Below are 21,533 nucleotides of genomic sequence, written 5' to 3'. Positions count from 1 at the left end.
GAGCTGGAAGATGTGCCAAATGTCAGCGGAAATGAAATTTTGCCTAGACTTCACTGGTGGCGCTGTCGGTACGAGGTAAGAGTAATCTCTTTACATGCAATTGACAGCCAACAAACATGAAGCGTGTTAGATATGCCAGAACTGTGCTAAACTTACATTCCTAAAGCTGAAATAATTTGTATAGGGGATGGGTCGTGAACCAAACCCTTGGGTCTGAACATCCCTGACGTTCAGGGAAATGTGCTAGAAAGCAGAGTTTCTGCAACTTTATCATATTGTGCATCACTTCTTCAGATGGAGAGATTCCCAGCCATGCCTCCCCTCCCAATCTTTGAAACTACAGTAACTATATTGCTTGGTTACTTGAAAACCCTGCATCAGCTCTAGTGAAGAGACTACATGGAAATAAACAGCTTTAATGTGTTGAATGTGTCACCCTGTTTTGTAACTGTGCTCTTTGTTTCCCCACCCTGATTTAAAATTAATTAGGTCTTGGAAAGTGGAAACTCTACATGAGTCTTAGGCAGGGTGTGTGTGTATATATATATATATGGCCCTGGAAACATCTCCATTTTGCCTCTTTCCTGCTCAGACCTCTGGACTATGATGAACTTGTACTAATGGGAGCATTCTAACCAAGGGACTGAGGACCTTCCAATGATTTGGAAGCAACCAGAGACTTAACAAGCCAGCAATTTATTCCATCACTGCTACAAGCCTGATCCAGGTACACCAGTGGAGGAGGTCACTGCAGCAGATTGAAAAATGGAAAATCATTTTTGTGAACGATTAAAAAAATTCCGAAGTCATTTCCTTCTGCAGTTTTCAAAAGGGAAAGATGATAAATGTTTGTGCCAGACCCTCGGGGGACAATCTGGAATTGTGGTGGTATTTTGAGGTACAGAGGGTCACAATTTTTATTGGAAATTTTTCATTAAAATGCATTTTTTTGTTTTTCATTTTTCTCCCTTTCTCCCCTCCCTACCTCCGACATTTTACCTCTGCAAAAAGAGAGGGAGAAAGGACAAAAGGGGGAGAGGGGGAAAAAAAACCCATTAAAGAAAAAAAAAACCAAAAAGTTCATTTTCCAAAAAAATGTATTCAAATTTCCAAATTTAGAAAAAAAGCCATTTTTTGTTAAAAAATCCGGTGGTTGAAAAATTTGGATCGGATCTACGAGTCACTATAATCTACGCCCTCTCAGCGTGGTGCTCTGTCCCCCTCTAGTGACGGCTAGCTATTAATGAGTCTGCCAGAGCACCGACTAACAGAGCAGGCTCTCTTCGCTGAAGCAGTAGAGGTTCATGCAGTAAGATCCAGAGGTCCCAAATTCAATCTCTGCTGCCGATGACCCGCCCAGAGATGCTGACGTTACACGTGGGGGTTACACAATGGTATTGGTTGGTGGCTGACCCGTCACTGCTGTGACTGAATCAGCCCTGTGGCCTAGATGAAAAAGCTCTGTGGCCCACCCACGCATTGCAGAGGGGTGTGAGAACTGGAGCTCCCCTGTTGTTGTTACCTCTTTGCTGAGTGGTAGCACACTTTGGAGCTTTGCAGTGGGCCATCTTTTGGTTGGAAGAGGAAATTGGGGACACAGGCTCCAGGTATTCCCTGGTAGTCTATCTTTATTCACAAAATGGACCTCAGTCCTGTTTACTTTGAACAGAGAAGGCAAAAACAACAGCAAGCTGCACACAAGCAATTCCATTCGCAGAAACCAGCCAAGTCAACACTATGTCCCATTCCGTAACCAGAAAGCAGCTCTCTCTCTCTTACCCATAGCCCCTTGCCCATAGCCCTACCCTCAGCCTGCGGGCTGATCCTGAGTCCTGCCTGTTCCCTGTATTTTACCTGGCATGCCCTTTAGGCTAAAGTTACATGGCAAGACTGTATGAAGTCCATTATTCTCAATACTAAGCATGGGCTAGCTCAGGTGGGCCTGGGTGTTAACTCTCACAGATTTGTTTCCTAAATTATTCCGCCAGTCCAACACCATTGTGCTAGCAAAAAAGGGGATTAATGGCATAGTCAGGACTCCAGGTGTGTGTTTAAAGCCCCATGCCATCTAACTCTGCTCAGAGTAGGGCTACAGGATAAAATGACAAAACATCAGTAGCTTCTGTACACAAGAGCTGCACCGCGGCAATGCCACGGTGGGAGGGTTTACGGAAAAATCGCACTGTAGACTAGTTGCTCTGCTGCACAAAAGAATTCCTCAAGCAGACTGGCCCAGATCCTCAAAGGTATTTAGAAACCTAGAGCCCACTGAAATCAATGGGACTTATGTGCCTAAAATCCTTTGAGGATCTGGGCCATTCAGCCATAGTGTCTAGAGTGGGCTTCTCTCTGAGGCTTCCTCCAAACAACGGAGAGTGTTCTTAAGGACTGTCTGGCTGATTGCAGAAGCCAAGCCCTGAGGGGTCCTTTGGGAAAGTTTCTCTTTGTTTCACCCTTTCAGTGAAGTGTTTCCCATCAAGTGCTCACATCAATAATTCCTTGCATGCATTTCAGGAACACCGTGGCCGTGACACTGTTATGATAAAACTGTAACCGTGTGAAGAGTCGCTTGCACTTACTTCTCAGCAGGATGAGGTAGCGGGTGGCTGGGTACTGATGCCACAAGGTTAGAAGAAGAGCCCATGGCAAGATGATCAGGAGTGTGGTCAGAAGGTTACGTCTCCTTAGCATGCTGCAAAGAGCTTCCAACGCCCAGGCATCTCCCTATCTTTCAGAACAGAGTATGGAGTAAGCCACCTGTTGCTTGAACAGAGAGTGACAGATGCCAGCAAAGGCTAGCTCAGTGCTATCAGATACGCAGCTAACAGACTAGGTCCAGCTCACCTAGGGCTGGATCCTGAACGGTGCTGAGCACTCTGGCCTCGATCCAGCACAGCATTTAAGCCCCTGTTTAAATGTAAGCACATGACTAGTCCCATCACTCTCCAGAACTGAGCCATTAAGGTATTTATCTGCCTGCCACAACTGGTTCAGATATTACAGAGTGCAAGCTTCCATGTAATTTTTTTTAAAGAACAGGTTTCTATCCTTGATGGTTGTGAAGAATACCTCCCAAATGTGAATTTAGGGTACCCAGTTCACAGTTGTTTGCCTTCCTGAATCTGCAGGCAATCTGAAACAACAGCCAAAAGAGAGCTGTTTGTGAACCCATTCAACCCTAGGGGGTAACTTCTAAGCCTTGTAGTGACACTTCAGCTAGTTGAAAATTTGACTCTTGAGGTACCAGATTTGTAGTATTCCTGCAGTTGTATGCAAGACCTGAATAACTGCAGAGCAAATGGACAATGGATGGATGCAGCAATGGGCTGAAAGATGCCTCCTATTCTTTATTCTAATTTAATTTTAATTCAACTCCCTTATACGTATTAATTCTGATACAGTCTTTACTGTCACATCCTGTTTTTTGCACAGGTCAATGTTTCTTTTTATCCCCCTCAATCATTGTCTGCCCCCTGCATTATATATGACACATCATCCAAACCATGCACTACATATGGAATTATTAATCTCATCATGGGCTTTTCTATGGCTCTCATCACCATAGAATCTGAGTGCTTCACAGGTATTACTGATTTTACCTTTAAAACATCCCTGTGAAAGGAAGAGAACTGAGGCACAGAGTCATTAAAGCCCACATTTTCAGGAGAGGCCACTAATTTGGGGTGCTTCATTCGTTGAGTGTCCAACTTGAGACATCTTGGGCTTGAATTTTCACAGTTGCTGAGCACCTACCAAAGGTGCTGGAACTAGGAGTGTGGGGGATGCTGCTGCACCCCCTGACTGGAAGTGGTTTCCATTATATACAGGGTTTATAGTTTGGTTCGATGGCTCTCAGCACCCCCACTGTACAAATTGTTCCAGCATCTCTGGCAGCTATAGCTCCTGTTAACTTCAATATGGGTTGCGAGTGATCCACACTTGGTCCTAGGGTTCTCAGGTTGGGCAGCCACTCAACAAAGTATCCAAAATTAGTGGCCACTTCTGAAAACATTAATGGAAGTGACTTGCTTGCCATCACACAGAAAGTCCACAGCAGAAACAAGGACACAATTCAGATGCCAGTTTTGGGTCATAACCAAAGACCATCCTTTTTCTTCCAGAAGTCCCCTGCCTCATTCACCGTGCAACTTCCAGCATCTCCTTTCAGCTCTATGGATGCAGAAGCTCCCAGTCCCATTATTAAATGAGCTGCCTGTGCCACGCCACAGGCAGCAAAAGCCAAGCATAGTAATGGAGATACTAATACCTAATAACTAATACTAAACATAGTAATGGAGATTTAATCCTTCTGCAGCACAGCAATCCATGCGCACACACTGAGTTGAACAGCAGTCACACTGCCTCTTTGCAGCTGAAGACTCACCACTGTCGCTGTCAGCAGAGTGCCTCAGTGTTGACCGGTTTTGAGACCAGCGTGTGCCAGCCTTTGTTCCCTTTGCCCTCCTGGGGCTGGTTCCTCGGGGATTCTTCTTGGGTGCTGAGTGCATGTAGTGAGCCCTTCCCAGTGGACCTCTTCCCTCATGCCTATCTACCAGACAGTGGCTGCACCAGTGCTCCCCCTGGAGGCCTAAGGGAATAAAATTTTCATTAGCCACAAAGACTGAGGTTTCCCCTGTGCAACAAAAGCAGCGACTGTGACCCTGCTTCCTGAGAACCATAGAGCTGCTGCTATCAGCGTGGCCCCTGAACTCCCAATGCTCCTAGCCCCGCTTTCTGCTCTTCCAGGTAAAGAGCCTGTGGAGGGGCAGTGCCCTGATACCAGTATGGTGGAAGAGAGCGAGCTTAGCACATTAGCTGAGTGACCCGAGTGCAAGTCTCTTCTCCACCACAGATTTCTTGTGTGACCCTGGGCAAGTCACTCAGTCTCGCTGTGCCTCTGTTCCCCATGTCTGAAATGAGGATAATGGCTCTGCCTTAGCTCAACATGGGTGGTGTGAGGATAAACATATTACAGCTGCGAGGCACTGTGATACTACAGTAATGGGGTCCATGTAAGCACCAGAGATAGCTAGCCAGGGGCATGACAGTAAGTGTTGTAGGTTTGAGTCCTCCTGGGACCAAGTCTTTAACCTTTTCATTACTTTTAAATGATTGTTGTTGTTGTTATTATTATTCGCAAAAAGAAAAGGATGCATCCGATGAAGTGAGCTGTAGCTCACGAAAGCTTATGCTCAAATAAATTGGTTAGTCTCTAGGGTGCCACTAGTACTTCTTTTCTTTTTGCAAATATAGACTAACACAGCTACTCTGAAACCTGTTATTATTATTATTAATAAATAATAACAATAAATAACTCCCACACAGAGGTGAGATGGGAGTTGTTTCCCTTCCTCATGTAAGCAGAGTCAGAATAATCTCTACCCTGACATCTGATGGTGAGCTGTGGAAAAGGACTTCAGGAGCTGATCTCGTTTGCATGGGCACACCCACCATACCCAACATGATGGACTGCCTGCCCAAATGGTCACTTTGGCTGCTGTGGGATCCCCAGTCTCTTTGTTATCGGGGCAGGAGTAATAAAGGGTTGTTATCCTGGTTATGTGAATCAAGGACAGTAGAACTGTACTTGGCATTTTATAATGGAGGGCCTCACCCTCAACTAAGCAACACTCGCTAGGCAAGGGACATGGGTTCCAATTCCCAGTGAATTAAGAGACTGGGGACAGGTATGTGTATCTGATAGTGTAGGTACTGTAGGAACAGCTTCCCTGACACTAGGAACCATGAAAATAGAGGCAGTCACAAAATAAATTCAAGCCCTAAAATGGAATAAGGGCTCTGAGTTCTCGTTACACCTGTGGGCATCTAGCTCTCTGTTGGCCTGTTCTCGGGTGGTCATATCTTATCTCCCTGCTTGAGCTACCTGTCATTACAAGGGTCTCTGTACTGAGGTCTTCTCAGGCAGTCTGTGTTTTCCCCTTACATAAAAGAAAGACCTGGCCTTTATTATACAGGAACTGTTTCCACAAGGCAGCCCCACGACTGCCACAAACTCAGATTGATTCTGGAGTGAAGGAGAAAACAGGAGGAGGATGCAGCTTTGTTACCAAGAGCAAAGAGGGGAGCAGATCAAAGTTAGGAGAGCACACAAATTCTGCTTCTAATTCCACATCCTCACAGCCTGCTCCCCAAACCCTGCAAACATACTGAGCCAGGGTCTCCAGGTGTTCTTTGTTCTTTTATTTCTACATGCTCATTCTCTCTTTATCGGTTTTCTCGAGTGCCCAGTACTGCAGAACCTAAGCACTGCATGACACCAGCACAGTCAGGTCCCTAGTGAGCTTCACAGAGGATTCTATTCTTCACTCTTATTGAGTTCTAACAAGCCCGGCTTGCATTACACGTCATTTCCGCTCTCACAGCTTTCCCTCTCCTTCATTTTTCTCCATCTCTCTGTTTCATTGACTCCCTGTGGTGGGGCGGCTGCCCCACATAGGCAGGAGAAGGGTTAAGGCAGCCTTGGAGAGGCTGCGCAGAACCCAGCCAATCGGAAAGGGCTCACTAGGAGAGCCAATCAAGAGAAGGCTTGCTGGAGCAGCCCATATATAAAGGGCTGCTCAGCAGAGCAAGGGCAATCTCTTCCTGGAGGGCAAAGGGGAAGGAGCGCTGGAGATACTGCAGTGCTGGGTAGCAGAGCAATAGGGGAACTCTTATCTGACCATGGCCAGACTGAGGCCCTGAATCAAGGACAGGGAAGGTGCTAGAGCTATGGGGGAAGTGGCCTAGGGAAAGTAGACAGTGGGATTAGGAGGAGGGGCAATAAGTGGCTGCCAGTTATAGGGTCACTAGGCAGGGACCCACAGTAGCAGATGGGCCTGGGTCCCTCCCTCCCCCTTTACCCCTACTTGCCAATGAGGAGAGTGGCCTAAATCCAGACTGCAGTTTGTCCCTGAAGCCAGGGGCTAGACTAGAGACTGAAATTGGCCGCTGAGGCAAGTGGAAGGACCTAGGACTGCTGTCCCCCGAAAGGGGGGAGACAGTGGGTTGGGGGCACAGCCAGAGGGTTGTGTCCCAAAGAGGACACTGGGGTCTGGGAGCGATGCGGGTCCAGCTGATGGAGACGGTGGAGGAAGTGGAAGTAACAGCGAGTGAGACACCGCTAGTAAAAGGCGCCCTGGGGGTCCAAGAGAGCTATTTCCTAGCACGACCAGCAGAAGGCGCCGCAGCAGTGAATTGGCACCATTACACTCCCCTTTCTCCAGTCTGCATGGTTCTCAGGACTAGAGTTGTCCTTTGCCAGCTCCACCCTGCCAATCACTGCAGCTTGATCACCTGATTGTCCACTTCTGCCACAAGTGCTCATGTAGTTTCTTCCGCACTGCCCCTCCCCAAGCTAGTCAATGAACTCAGCACCCTGTCCTCCTCCAGATACCTCATTGCGACCCACTTATACCACGTTGCCTATGGGAGATTGCTAATGGACAAACCAGTGGGACCTACTGAGATCTATTTGATATATTTATTTACATCTTTAATTAAAAACAATCTCTAATTGGCTTGGAGTGATCAGTCTGTGCACACAGCTAGCCTGTGTAACTGTGTGTTCCCAGCATTGTTACCTTCTTCCTCCCGTCTCCATTCCCTCCTTTTTCATTGCTACACCTATTTGCAGTGATTTTCTTAAATGAAATACATAGATCACAAGGCCAGATGGGCTCATGATGATCATCTAGTCTGATCTTCTGCATAACACACTTCACCCAGCAGTTCCTGGCTGTAAGCTCTATGGGGAGAGGACTTCCTTCAGTTATGTGTTTGCACAGCTCTTCTTGTGATGCAGAGAGGGACCTATTGATACTGCTGTAATACAGATTATATTATTATTAATGTTCTCTCTAAGTTTCTCTCTTCCTTATTCTTTTCCTTTCTGACTATCCCTCTCTCCCCCTCTTTTTCTAGTGCCTGCTGCAATCCCTAGTTGTATTATGCACCCCTAACAACATTAGCTAGATGGCTGATGGATGCTTTCAATATGCTGCTTGTAACCTTCTTGAGCTGTTTTCCAATTACACATCCCTCTGCTTAATTTCATCCATCAATCTTCTGTTTTATGTGCATGAGCAAACCCCCCTCCAGAGCTAGGTTTGACTGTTTCTTGCATTGTCGGACTGGAGCAGTAAGAAGCATCTGGCTGTAGCTCAGAGCACCTGATGTGATCGGCTCCCCTACTGTTGACCATCACCAGCCTGTTTAACTCCCAGAAAACTTTTTGCTACTGAAGTGCAATATTAACTGCGGGCAACTCGGATTTTGGGAGCAGCCTAAGGCGTCCCAGGCTGGACAGTAACCTCGGTTATATCTACACTGCACACCACTTGCAGCAGGGCGTACAGTATGCATAGCTACATGCTGCAGTGAAAAGCTACACCATGTGGAGCTACCCATGTTCATGAAAGGCTCTGGTACGGGGGAGGCAGCAGAAAAGGCTCCAGCAGCGGGAAGCTGTTGGGACATTTCCCAGCTGCCTCCTTATTGCCAGAGTCTCCCCACTACTGAACCCTTTCTCTGAGGTGGGGAAAGACCCCAGCAGCAGAGAAGGCAGCTGTGGGACACTACGCCGCTAAAAATAGCCATGTAGATGGGGGAGGCACTGCGTGGGCGAGTAGAGAGCCTGCAGCGTACATGGCCAGGTCCATACCCACAGGCATGTCTTAATGCTACTTGCCCAAGTTGGGCCTCACTGTCTACATTGCTGTTTATACCTGTGCTAGGGGGGCTTGCAGCGTCTGTACTCTCCATGCTGCCAAAACGAGCGTGCAGCCTAGACAGCCTCATTGCTTCCTGAGATGACGTACAATGGTAGGCATCTCAGCGGAGGTTGGGATAGTCCTCAGGAGAACTGGATTAGGTGGAAGCCCTGGAGGACCCCAGCGAAAGGCTGGCCATAGAGATGGCTCGAAAGCAGACTCAAATGGCTAAGGCTAGGGAGAGCCAGGTTGGGGAGTGAGATGTGGGAGGGCTGTGTTAGGGAGAGGCCTCAGCGCGCTGGGGTTTTTGAGGCAGCTGCCTATGTTCAGGAGCAGTGTTAGGAGACCTAGGTCTGGGAGAGCCTTGTTGTTAATCTTCCTAATCCTCCTCCTTTCTAACGACTCTAAACTCACAATAATCAGTGCAGGGCACAGGCTGGGTCGGCAGGCAAGGTCACAGGCTGGAAAAAGAGAGACTGTGGAGGCAGCACAACCAAGGAAAAGGGGGATCATACTAATGAAGAAAAATACAGAGCTCAGTCCTAGCACTTCAGCTCCACAGCCCTTTCCTGGCATTAATTAACCCTCCAACTCCCAGGAGTTCCATTCCCTCCATTCGACAGAGCGGGGCTGCAGTGCAGCGTTCACCAGCATTTGGAGGGTGACACTTTCCAGTTCACGTGGATCACCTGCTCCGTCTGTGAAACACTCTTAGCACTGGTGTTGGAGCAGGATCCATTCTCCGGCCCTCTCCCAGGAGGAGCAAGGGGCTGGGGAAGACATGGAGAAGAGAGAAGTCCATGGGGAATAAGAATGAAGGGAAAACAGATAATAGTGGAGACAAACTGTGACAGAGAAGGGACTGGCGCAAAGGAGAGAACCACATCAGAAAGGAAATAGTGACTTGAAAAGAGCCTGAGCAAATACATGGGCTTTGCAGTCTGCCCTGGAGATCAGTAAATTTAGGCCTGGGTGCTCAACCCCCTCAAGTCAGTGGAAACGTTTTTGGGGAGGACGCGTCCCTCTGGCAGAAGGAGGGTAGTGTGGACATGAAAAACCGCAGCAATTAATGGGGTGGCTGTTCTTGACCTAACATAGGTTGATTTAATTGGGTCATGTAGACAAGGGCATAGATCATCACCCTGAAAGGGGAGTGGGTTTCAGGGACAGTGGCCATTTACCAGTAATATCCAGCCACCTGATGTATAAATCTAGGGTCTGTTAATGCAAATGCCCCCAATCAATCTCAGCTGATCAAGCCAAAATTTTCAAAGATTCTTGGTAATTTTGGGTGCCTTCGTTTTTGGCTGCATGTTTGTATGATGTGTGCGTCTGCATGTGAGTACTTGAGCAGAGCTGGTGGCAGGGCAGCACGGGGACTAGGCAGGTTCACGTTTTGTGTGCACAGGAACTTTCTGCAGTATTGTGTGTTAGGCTGCGGAATGCAGGCTGTCTCTCTCCACTGACCCTGGAGCGCCTTGAGGGCATCCATGCAGATTTCAGGAATTCCGCAACTGCCAGTGTTGGGGATGCAATGCTGAAGGCAGAGCAGTGAGCCTTCATTATTGATGAGGCCAACCTCCCTTCAAACAAGGGATGCATAATTCATGGCAACTCTTGTATCTGTGGTTCTCAGCAATAGCTCTGTCTCAGCTTACTGAAATCGACAGGCAGTTTGTCCCCTCTAACCCATTATTTTGCATCTCATCCCCCAGTATCAGCAGCCAAAGTGTCAACGTGTGCTGTTTAATACTGGTTATGGCTGAGGTGCTGCAGTATTTCCCTTGACTAGACCATCTCCTGTCTGTTTCAGATGCACAAGTAAAACAGGAATGGGGAAGCATGTAAGTGGATGACACAGGCTTGCTGTGCAGGAAAGCTGCAGAACCTAGTGTATAGGACCATGGTAATGAGGCCCACTTATACAGGCCTCCTTCTCCCCTGTGGGACAATCCTCTCCCTGAGGCAGTGCTGAATGAATGAGGACCATTGTAGGACTGACATGTTGGCTTAGCCCTAAAGCAAGCACTAAGGGTTCATTTCCAGGATGGGATGCCACAGCCTGTGGTGGGATGGGAAATGCGAGGCGAGATTCAGCTCTTTGGCTGAGCGGCAGCATTTTCTTCCCTGCACTCTGCTGGATCTGGCTATCTGAGAAGCCAACAGGGGGGAAGGATGCTGCATGCCAGGAGATAGGATTTCATGAGAAAAATGGGGCAGGGACTGAGTGTACCCTAACCCTTCCCAGGACGGGCAGTATTCCTCTAGTGTACTGCACCCCTAAGGAAAAGGGATGCTCTTGTGATGAAGAGACAGGTGCTTTGGGTTTTAGTCCTTACCCTGCCATTGATTTTCTGGGTGACTTTGGGCAAGTCACTCCTCTCATCTGTAGGAGGGGATAAATGATCTTGACCCAAGGGAAAGAGATATGAGGCTGACTTCACTGAAGAGCTTGGAGATCCTTGGATGGATGCAGTGCTAGAAAATGACAAAGCAATAAATAATATGGAGGAGGAGACAATAGTGGCTGGATCTAGAGCTAACAACACTTATGGGGACTGGATGCTCGCACACATCTAAGCTGCAGCTTTCAGTGTGTGCGCCTTTGAGGTGGGAGTGGGAGGAAACCTCTCCCTGGGAGGGAAACCCTACATCTTCTGCTTCCCCTCTGCAAGGCTTCATGGAAAGCATGGTCCTTTCCCTGCCTGCTTGGTTAATCTCTTTAACCCTATGGATCTGCGATGTCAGCCCAGAAAACTAGCTTTTCTTTTGGGAACTCACTTAGTGTCATGACCCTCACCCACCGCTGGCCACCAGACCCTGCCCATCAGGTTTGTAAATAGCTCTGCATGGCTCCTTTCCTGAGAGAGATGTGTCCCACACATGCTGATCATCTCTAAGCACTGGCTTCTATTCAGAAGAAAAAATTTGGAGGCAGTGCTAATGAAATCTGCAGGCTAGTTCCTGTGGGGTCCAATGCTTTTGTGCTAACACCTGCGACTACCTGCCATTTTAGGTAGAAAGGGAACAGGCAGGGCTTACCTTGGCTATGAGCAGGGATGAACAGCAACTGGTTCAGGTAAGTGCTTAACCGAACTTGTGTCCCAGACTCATGCAGAACCTTCCTGGGGGACAGAAAGTTCTGTTAAGTTTCATTTTTAAAGACAGGCTCAATCCAAAAACCTGATCTGAACATTAGTCAGACCCAAATCTCCCAAAATCCAAACCGCACAACTGGCCCTGTCTCTGCAACTGGCCTAATCAGTACCCCTGGAACTTTGGGAACATTTGGGTCTGGTTCAGAACATTGCAGCTTTGGACTCAGTTTTAATTTTTATGCTTAATCATAAACAGAACTGGAATGAGAAGTGCCAAGATACACTGAGCAAAAGTGACAGTTCAAAACCAAACAGACGCAGGAGGGACTAGATGGTCCATGAGAGAGCCAGGTCTCCTGAGAGCCTAACTCAGTGCTGCAAACTGTTTGGAACTGTCTCACCTCAGAGGACATGCATTTTGGGGTGCTTCTCTAAAGCAAGATTTGCCCTTTCTGCTGCCAAGACTTTCAGAGTGGAGATCCTTTTTAGGCAACGGTGGCTATTATGGAGTATTCATTCTGGATGTGTTGGCATTAAGCAGCCCCAGTAGATGCATTATTAAAAGATAGGAAATGGGTTTTGTTTGAGAGGCAGAATAAGTCTTTTAAGGAAGCAAAAAGCAAAACTGAATAGTTCCAGTGTACTGGTGCATTTCACCCAGAGCTTTCCCTACTGTGTTGACACATGATGTCTGTTCAGCAGGAGTGGTAGCTGTCATTGCACATATGGGTTGTAAAGAGGGAAAGGCAAACCCCAGGACATTTGCTTCCAGAACATTATCAAAGGCTGAGAGGAATTACTCTCAGAGAAAGAGATTAGGCATTATTTGGGAGATAATTAAATAGCACGAGTGCCCTTGATCACAAGCTCCTTGTTGAGATACAGGATCCAGAGGCTGACACGGCACCTCTAGCAACAGCCAGGATGCAGAGATGGGCTTTGATCTTAGCTGCCTCAAATGCAAGCCTCCAGAGGACATTGATTTATTCTGCTCATTTCCCCCTACTTTCAGAGGCAGTGTGCAAACTCTTACCTAGTGAGCCTTCCCATCACCCCCAGCAAGTGCCAAGGAAATGGAGAGAGAAACCCTGCTTTGGTTAAAATAATGCAATACACTCCTTCTGGATGGCAAAATCATATAGCAAACAAGAGCCATTGGTGCTGGTTCAGCAAGAACATGCATACCTTTAGCATGTCAGGTTTCAGAGTAACAGCCGTGTTAGTCTGTATTCGCAAAAAGAAAAGGAGGACTTGTGGCACCTTAGAGACTAACCAATTTATTTGAGCATAAGCTGTTGTGAGCTACAGCTCACTTCATCGGCGAGCTGTAGCTCATGAAAGCTTATGCTCAAATAAATTGGTTAGTCTCTAAGGTGCCACAAGTACTCCTTTTCTTTTTAGCATGTTAGCCACCTACTGAAGTCAATAGGGGTGCTCACATGCCCACAGATATGCAAATGTTTTAGAAACCTGCTGAATCAGGGTCTGAGTCCACTAGAAAAAACTGAATTGTCCAAAGGAAATGATTGTTTGCCATGTGGCATGGGGTAGTAATACCCTGCTGCTTTCACTGGAGAATGATGGTTGAATTGTATGATCAATAAAGCATAATGAAAATGAAAAGTTCGGCTTGAAGCTTTTTTGTGGCCAGACCTGGAATATGACATAGGGAAGGAAAACTAGCTAATAATTGTGTAGTAGCCAGCAAAACATGTCAGAAATGGTCTGTTACCTATAGGAGTGACCACTAGGCCTTGCCAAAGGCTATACATTTATTCCAGAAGGCAAGGAATAATATACCAAGGAACATTTCTGCTGTGGAGAATACTGAGGCCTTGTGAAATACAGGTTACCCAAAGAGCTGGTTTTCAAATCTTCCTTGGGAAGAATTCGTTAAAGCGCATTAGATCTGCTGCTTATTGTCTAGCATCACATTTTTAGGTGTCAGCATAATGTTATCTGGCCAAAAAATGTGGTATAGGGCAAATTTTCTGTTATAGCTACATGCCAGTCCACTACTCAGAAAACTCCAGCAGAATTAAATCTTTAACATCAGTTATAGAGTTGATCTACTTAGGTTGGGTTTAACCAAGAGACTGGGATGAAAAACAGCATAAACAATATACAGTATTTGCCCCTGAGGATGCAGGGGAAAGGAGTTGTCAGGGATGTAGTGGAGCCAGTGGTATACCCAGCAGAGGTAAAAAGAAAGGGACCCTGAAAAGGAAACTGCTGACCATGTCATTTTCAGGAAGGAAAAATACTACTTCTACAAAGCAGAACCAAACAAAAACATTACTACAGGGGTTAAATCTGTGCCTGTCTGTTGGGAGGACAGGGCCATAAGCAGATTCAAGACGGAAGATCTCAGAGTGAGACACAAACTCTGCTCTCTCATGGAGACTTTATAATTTCTTTCCCTGTTTTCCTTTAATTGCAAATACATGTAATCCAGACTGAAAGTGTTTGTTTTGCTCTTTGTACATAGAGAACATAATTTCCTTGGGAAGTCAACAGTACTGTACTATGCCCAGAGGCACATTTGTGCACCTTCATGCTTTCATGTGCTCACGAGTTGGGGTAAGGGAGGAATTTCCATCAAGCTCCATCCATACACAGCATGGAAAAAATGGACTAGGTAGATTACTATTTTTTCCTAAAACGTCCACTGTAGCCTGAGACAATGGCCAGTGCTGGACCAGATAAGAACGGCCATACTGCGCCAGAGCAAAGGCCCATCTAGCCCAGTATCCGGTCTTCTGACAGTGGCCAGTGCCAGGTGCCCCAGAGGGATGCCCCAAGATGGCAATTTCTATGTTCCTTCCACCCATTAAGCCTACAGAATTATCTTTGCACAGACCAGCCATCACAGTACTCTGTATACAATAGGCTGATGGTAGGAAACTACCAAAAGATTCTTCTCCCCCAACTTTTGCAGCTCTTCTCTCTGCTTTCTATTCATAGAACCACTGGTAACCTCACCCAGCAAGATGAAACACATTCTTTGTTACACCTTGTCACACATAGCCCTGGCCCCTTTCTTCAGATGCTACCAAACTGCTGAACTGCAGGCGGAGAACTGATCTTGGGCAGAATTACTCGGCAACAGGGACTCTTCAGCCAGAGTTGAAAAATGAACCAGGCTTTCCTGGAATCTCCAGCTATACTTGGAGTCCTTTTTCAGAGGACTTAAAAAAAAATCAGTTCTCTTATATCTGAGGCAAGATAAACAGCAACCTTCTACAGAAATGAGAGATGGGCCAGAGCTGCAAAACTCAGATCTGGATTTTAACTTCCCCCATGTTCTGTCTAGTTTGTGCGTCTGTCTGTATCAGAGAGTGGAATTACTTAAGTGCCAATCAGCTGTTGATTTCATAGAATCATAGAACTGGAAGGGACCTCAAGAGGTCATCTAGTCCAGTCCCCTACATTCAAGGCAGGACTAAGTATTATCGAGACCATCCCTGACAGGTGTTTGTCCAACCTGCTCTTAAAAATATGCTGGTTACAAACACCATTGGCAGCTTAGAAACACTAAATTAGAATCTGGATCTCAAATCTCCCAAAGCTAAGGGGTATTTGGATCTAGGGTTTTGGTTTGGCCCAAATCCATTCTGGACCAGAACCTCGCCAAAGATTGGGGGTATTTAGAGGCAGGGTTTTGGCTTTGGCAACCCATCTCTAAATGAAAACCAAAACTCAGGAACCCTTGTTTCCTCCTGATATCCCCTCTCCTGCAAGCACACTGCAGCACATTCTCTCTATCTCTGTCTTATTCCCACTGTTGGCCCACCTCCTGCTTCTCCTCACTCACCACCCCTTTTCATATTGCCCTCTGGGGCAGGCAGGCGGATTTCCCTGGAGCTTTCTCCTGATGTGCCAGTCCAACCTAGGCATAACACTAACTTCCGAGTGTCATTTTTCCTGGAGTGGATTTCTGGTTTCAGAAGGTCACATCCACTTTCCCCTAGAACAAGCATGCAGTCCTGGGTGGGGAATGTAGGACAGACTGGCATCTCTGGAGGTTAGACCATCTGGATACATAAGCAGACAGTGCCACAGACACAGAGAAGCAATGAAAGGCCCCTCATTCCTCTTAGGATAGGCTCTCAGAGTCTGCATGTTCTGTTGACTGGTGAACGGTTTTGTCTGCAGTAAAGCATCCCTCCTGGGTACTCTTCATCTTATTATGTCTCTCCCTGCAGTGGGACAGTTGGTGATCTAATGTGCAACATCAGAATGACTTAGAGGTTGTTTTCCCCTCACACACTCTGCAGTGGTGATTGTGGTGCTTTGCCTGCTGTGCTTCACTATGTGTGACAGATCTCTCCCTATCGCCAAGCAAAGGCAGGGCTAGGGCACAAGCAGCTGCTCATGTGGAAATGTACAAGTCAAGTCAGTCAAACGAGACCCCCTTCTGTGCAATCCCCCCAGAAATACCCCTGAATGCCAGTAGGAAGTGGATTGCGCAGCTCTTGGGGGGGAAATCTGGTGCCTGGATCCTGGTGGTCATCTGACTCATGTCAGGGAAGCCCACCAGGCACTGGAGAGGAGTAGTCAGGGCCACATTGTAGTGGGCCTAGAACTGGCCTAGAAGGGCTGGGGTGGGGAAAAGGATGCTCCTCAAAGAGCCTGGGAAGCAGCATGTTGTGAGGGGAACCCTTGAGCCAAGGCCCCGTGCGCAAAGCTCTCCCTGCAGCACATATGATACAGGAGTCCCAGGAGGGACTACTGCACCTCTGCACTCAACTACTACAGGCCTGGGCCTTCCAGGCACCCTCTAGCCCCTACCTCTGTCAGGGCCTTGGCTAGAACTAGGGGCCTACCCAACTCACAGCCATGAAAAACGCGTCGTGGACCGTGAGAGCTGGTCTCCCCCACGAGATCGGGCAATAGTAGTAGGGGTCACGATATTGCCACCTTTACTTCTGCGCTGCTGGTGGGGGCACTGCCGTCACAGCTGGGTCCCTGGCCAGCAGCCGCTGCTCTCTAGTGGCCCGGAGCTGAAGACAGCACTGCTGCCAGCACCAGTGAAGAAGTAAGGGTGGCAATACTGTGACCCCCCTGTGATAGCCTTGTGACTCCCCCCGCGACTCCCTTTTGGGTCAGGTCTCCCCCCCCCTCAATCACAACACCATGACATTTAAGATTTTTAAAACCCTGAGTGTGAAATTGACCAAAAGACACTGTGAATTTGGTCGGGCCCTAGCTGCAACATTCCCCACATTCTGGCACGTAATCTGTGTTTGACTCTGGAGCTACATCTGAGATTAATCTGGCCCACTAGAAGCACGGTGAAAAATCTATGGACCAAATTCAACTGAGTCGTGTTGGCTTATGCCAGTGGTGAACATGGTCCTTTGTGTGTGTGTATGAACAGCTGGATCCATGTGCAGCACCTACAGAGAGTGTGCATCAGGGTGTTGCATGTATGTGTAGGAAACGTGTACCATGCATGGAGTACTGCTAGCATGGTGATGCTGAAAGGGAGCAGTGACATTATGGGGCTTGCTGCAGGGACTCTGGATATCAGAGGGAAGGGCACCTCTCTGTAGTGTGGTTATGGTGCAGAGGATTTGTGTTTAGCAGAATGAGGGTATGAGAGGGACTGGATACTCACATCAAGATCCATCCGTCCTCTCCAGTGATGGGTCTTGGGCTGTGGGGAAAGTCTAAGAGGGGAAAGCAGTATTTGGTGTTTATCAGACTCAGAATCCATGATCATAATGGTCCCTTCTGGCCATGTAGTCTGATCTCTTGTATAAGATGGGCCATAAAACTTCCCCAAAATAGTTCTTAGAGCAGATCTTTTAGAAAAAGACCCATTCTTGAATTAAAAATGGTCAGTGATGGAGAATCCACCATGACCCTCAGTAAAAGATTCCAACAGTTAATTACCCTAATTGTTTAAAAAAGTATGCCTTATTTCCAGTCTGAATTCATCTAACTTCAGCTTCCAGCTATTACATCATGCTATACCTTTCTCTGCTAGGCTGAACAGCCCATCATTAAATATTTGTTCCCATGTAGGTGTTTATAGAGTGTAATCAAGTCATCCTGTAACCTACGCTTTGTTATCATAGAATATCAGGGTTGGAAGGGACCACAGGAGGTCATCTAGTCCAACCCCCTGCTAAAAGCAGAGCCAATCCCCAATTTTTGCCCCAGATCCTTAAATGGCCCCCTCAAGGATTGAACTCACAACCCTGGGTTTAGCAGGCCAATGCTCAAACCCCTGAGCTATCCCTTGCCCCAAAACTAAGTAGATTGAGCTCCTTGAATCTATCATTAGAAGGCAGGTTTTCTAATCCTTTAATCTTTCTCGTGTCTCTTCTCTGAGCCCTCTCCAATTTATTAACATCCTTCTTGAATTGTTGACACCAGAACTGGACACAGTATTCCAGCAGTGGTTGTACAAGTGCCAAATACAGAAGTAAAATAATCTCTTTACTCTTACTTGGGATTCCTCTGTTTAAGAATCCAAGGATAGCATTAGCTCTTTTGGCCTCAGGATCGTAAAGGGAGCTCATGTTCAGCTGATTAGCCATCACTACCCCAAATCTTTTTCAGAGTCCCTGCTTCCTAGGATACAGTCCCCCATCCTGTAAGTATGGCTACATTCTTTGTTCCTAGAAGGATACATTGACATTTAGCCCTATTCAAATGCATTTTGTTTGCACCCAGCTTACCAAGCAATCCAGATCACTCTGAATCAGTGACCTCTCCTCTTCATTATTTACCACTCCCCCAATTTGGGTCATCTGCAAACTTTATCAGTGATGAGTTTATGTTTTCTGCCAGGTCCCTGAGAAAAAATGTTAAATAGCACAGGGCCAAGAACCAATCTATGCAGGACCACGCTAGAATCAGTGGCTGAGGATTCCCTGTTTACAACTGCAGTTTGAGACCTACCATGTTAATTTGATCTTTCTAGTTTTTTTTTAAATCAAAATGGCATGTGGTACAAAGTCACATACCTTTCAGTAGTCTAAGTATATAATATCAGTAGTATTACCTTTATCAACCAAACTTGTAATCCAAAAAGATATCAAGTCAGTTTGACAGGATCTATTTTCCATAAACCCATGTTGATTGGCCTTAATTATATTACCCTTCTTTAATCATTTATTAATTGAGTCCCATATCAGCTGCTCCATTATCTTGCCCAGGATCAATGTCCGACTGACTAGGCCTATCCTTATCCAGGTCAGCCCATTTACCCTTTTGTTTCAGCTCCTAGAGTCATGTCATTACAAGAGAATCTCAGCTCTAATTTAAAAAAAGTAAAATTTAAGCTCTCGTGGTTGCAGAGCAAAGCCTGGAAATGTGAACTTAAATGCTCAACAGCAACAAAAGTCAGACGACAAATAAAAAGAACCAGAACAGATTAGTTTACCAAAATCTCACGATTTTAAGCCAATTGCATGATTTTTAATGCTTGGGGTTGGCAATACTGTTGTAATTTATGTTTCAAGTGCACCACGGGATTGCACAATTGCACAGCATGAGAAAGAGGCCTCTCTCCTACTGTACCTGCTTAGCTAATGGGTTTCATGAGTTGAAAGAGTAGGTGCTCATATGCCTAATTACTCGGAGGCCCGAGCGTGCCACTAAACCTTCAAAAGCAATACAGTGTTGCTGACCCCAAGCATTCAAAAGCTATGAGTCAGGTCCCCCCCAGTAAAAATCACAAGATTGGTTTGAAAACCATGAGAATGTTTTAAAAGAACATGTTTTGGGTTCTTTGTATTTGCCTTGGGGGTGCTCTCACTTCATGTTTTCAAGTTTTTCTCCACAACCATGAGGGCTAGAAACTTACTTTTTTTGGTTTAAATAGAAGCAGAAATTCTTATGTAATAACAGGACTCCAGAGCTGGAGCCTTCAGAAAAACACCAAATACCACTAGAGCTGGTAACACAATGGGGACTATCAGAGGAACTATGAGAGTCTGGTAGGCTCCTAGCTGCTGCAACAGAAGAGGGGCAGGCTCTCCACTGGTGCAAGAGGAGATGGGCCATCCAGAGATGTTACAGGATGGGCCATCATGTGGTTAATGGCAAGTGGAGGGGAAGCACTCAACCGTTTATCAGATGGAGACATTGAGGGCTTGTTGGAAGTGGAGTGACAGGAGAAAGGAGTGAACTCTGACCTTGCTGAGGTCCATCTGGCATTAGGTAGCACCAGCTGTGTGACAAACACTTCCCCCTGTCCCAGACTCCACCAGAGAATGTTTTTACTAGCTGCAGTGGGTCAGTTGTAACCCCCTCTTCCTGATGACCTAGGCTGACAGGGAGCTGTAGATCGCAGCTAACAAAGGAGGGGAACTTCTGGCTGACTCAACTGCACTTTTAGAAATCGTCAGTCACAGCTCAGACTGGACTCATGCTTGACTGTGGCAGCTGCTCCCTGTGGGCTGCATAGAAGATGCTCAAGGATAATCAGGATTTCGTTTCTATTTGCTTGAGGCTCTGGTATTGGTCACTTGAGCCCCAGTTGGGAGATCTGGTTATAGGAGGATTTTATATGTAGGCCTGGCTTGACATGAGTAAGTGGACATGGGTGAGGTCTCATTTCTTGGGAGACAGGATTAGGGAGGTAAATGGATCAGGAGTCTGGAAAAAGAATGTCTGTATTAACTAAGATTATGGGGAACACCCAGGGAACCACTGACAATGGACAAGAGAAGCCTGAAACGTAAGATGAGGTAAAGAGTAAGTCATGCATGGACAGGGCATGCTGTCCAGGGATTTGTTCCTACAAAGTGACCAAGCTAATCCCAAAGCATGTGATGCAGCATGTAAATGTACATCAAGGAAGAGATTTGCTATGTAACTTTGGGTGTATGGTACACCCTATACCTGTCCTCTATGCTTAAGTCTGATCAACTCAGCATAGCCTTGCTGTATGCCAAATAAAGGAACCTGAGTAACAAAACTGGAGTGAAACTGAGTTCTTGACGAACCAAGTAGAAGATCTCAGGGAAACCCCAGTGGTACAATAGGTTGATTTAAAAAACAAAAAACCCACTTAAATATTAGCAGAGAGATGATGTACAATCAATAACTGACCAGGAGAAGAAGCCCAGAAATAGGAAACTGCTAGGACATGTATCAAAGGAGTGCAGAAGGATACTCTTGTCCCAAAGTCCCCCAACCGGGAAGGCTTGTTGACAGATGCGGCGCTGTAGTGTCAGTGTAGACACTCCCTCCCATTTGCAGAGGTAATCAACCTCCTTGAGAGGCAGTAATTAGGTCAATGGAAGAATCCTTATGTTGACCTAGTGCTGTCTACACTTGGGGTTAGGTTGACTTAATGACATCTCTCAGGGGTGTGGATTTTTCACACCTCATAGCAATGTAGCCGAGTTAACCTAACTTTTTAGTGTCGGTCAGGCCTGAGTATATCCACTAATCTAAAAAACAAAGAGGTAATTATTGTTTATTCCTTCTTCTCTGGGTCCAGCAGGTAGGGCACCACTGGGCACCAGGATTTCTGGGTTCTCTTTTCAGCTGTGATTTCTTCTGCAACTTTGGGCAAATCACTTCTCTTCCCTCCGTACCTCAGTTTCCCCATCTCTACAATGAAAACAATAGTGCTTATGCACCTTTGTGAAATGATTTTTAAGAACTAAGGCTGTAAAACACTAGTGTTATTACTAAAAAAATACATAAGGAGCAAAAAGCATCATCTTCACACCTTGACAAGAAGCTTAAACTACGTGAAGGG

At 46.5% G+C, this 21,533-nt stretch overlaps 1 protein-coding gene across 3 annotated transcripts in view; it reads right to left on the bottom strand.

Annotated features, from left to right (window-relative positions):
• The window catches only part of LOC311519026 (galactosylgalactosylxylosylprotein 3-beta-glucuronosyltransferase 1-like), a 43,738-nt gene that overhangs the window by 13,325 nt on the left and 8,880 nt on the right, over positions 1 to 21,533 (bottom strand). The window contains exons 2-5 of one of the 3 annotated variants that reach the window (XM_084625171.1): positions 11,751 to 11,833; positions 11,048 to 11,186; positions 4,385 to 4,588; positions 2,580 to 2,728 (exon numbers count right to left, since the gene is read on the bottom strand). In XM_084625171.1, the coding sequence (XP_084481297.1) occupies positions 2,580 to 2,691 (112 nt within the window). In that variant the 5' untranslated portion in view covers positions 2,692 to 2,728; positions 4,385 to 4,588; positions 11,048 to 11,186; positions 11,751 to 11,833. The remainder of the gene's footprint in view (positions 1 to 2,579; positions 2,729 to 4,384; positions 4,589 to 11,047; positions 11,187 to 11,750; positions 11,834 to 21,533) is intronic. The other 2 variants (XM_084625173.1, XM_084625172.1) reach the window with 2 other exon arrangements.

Source organism: Lepidochelys olivacea (genome assembly GCF_965140295.1).
Source record: "Lepidochelys olivacea isolate rLepOli2 genome assembly, chromosome: 1".
Taxonomy (NCBI): Eukaryota; Metazoa; Chordata; order Testudines; family Cheloniidae; genus Lepidochelys; species Lepidochelys olivacea.
This window is presented reverse-complemented; position numbering and strand designations above follow the sequence as displayed.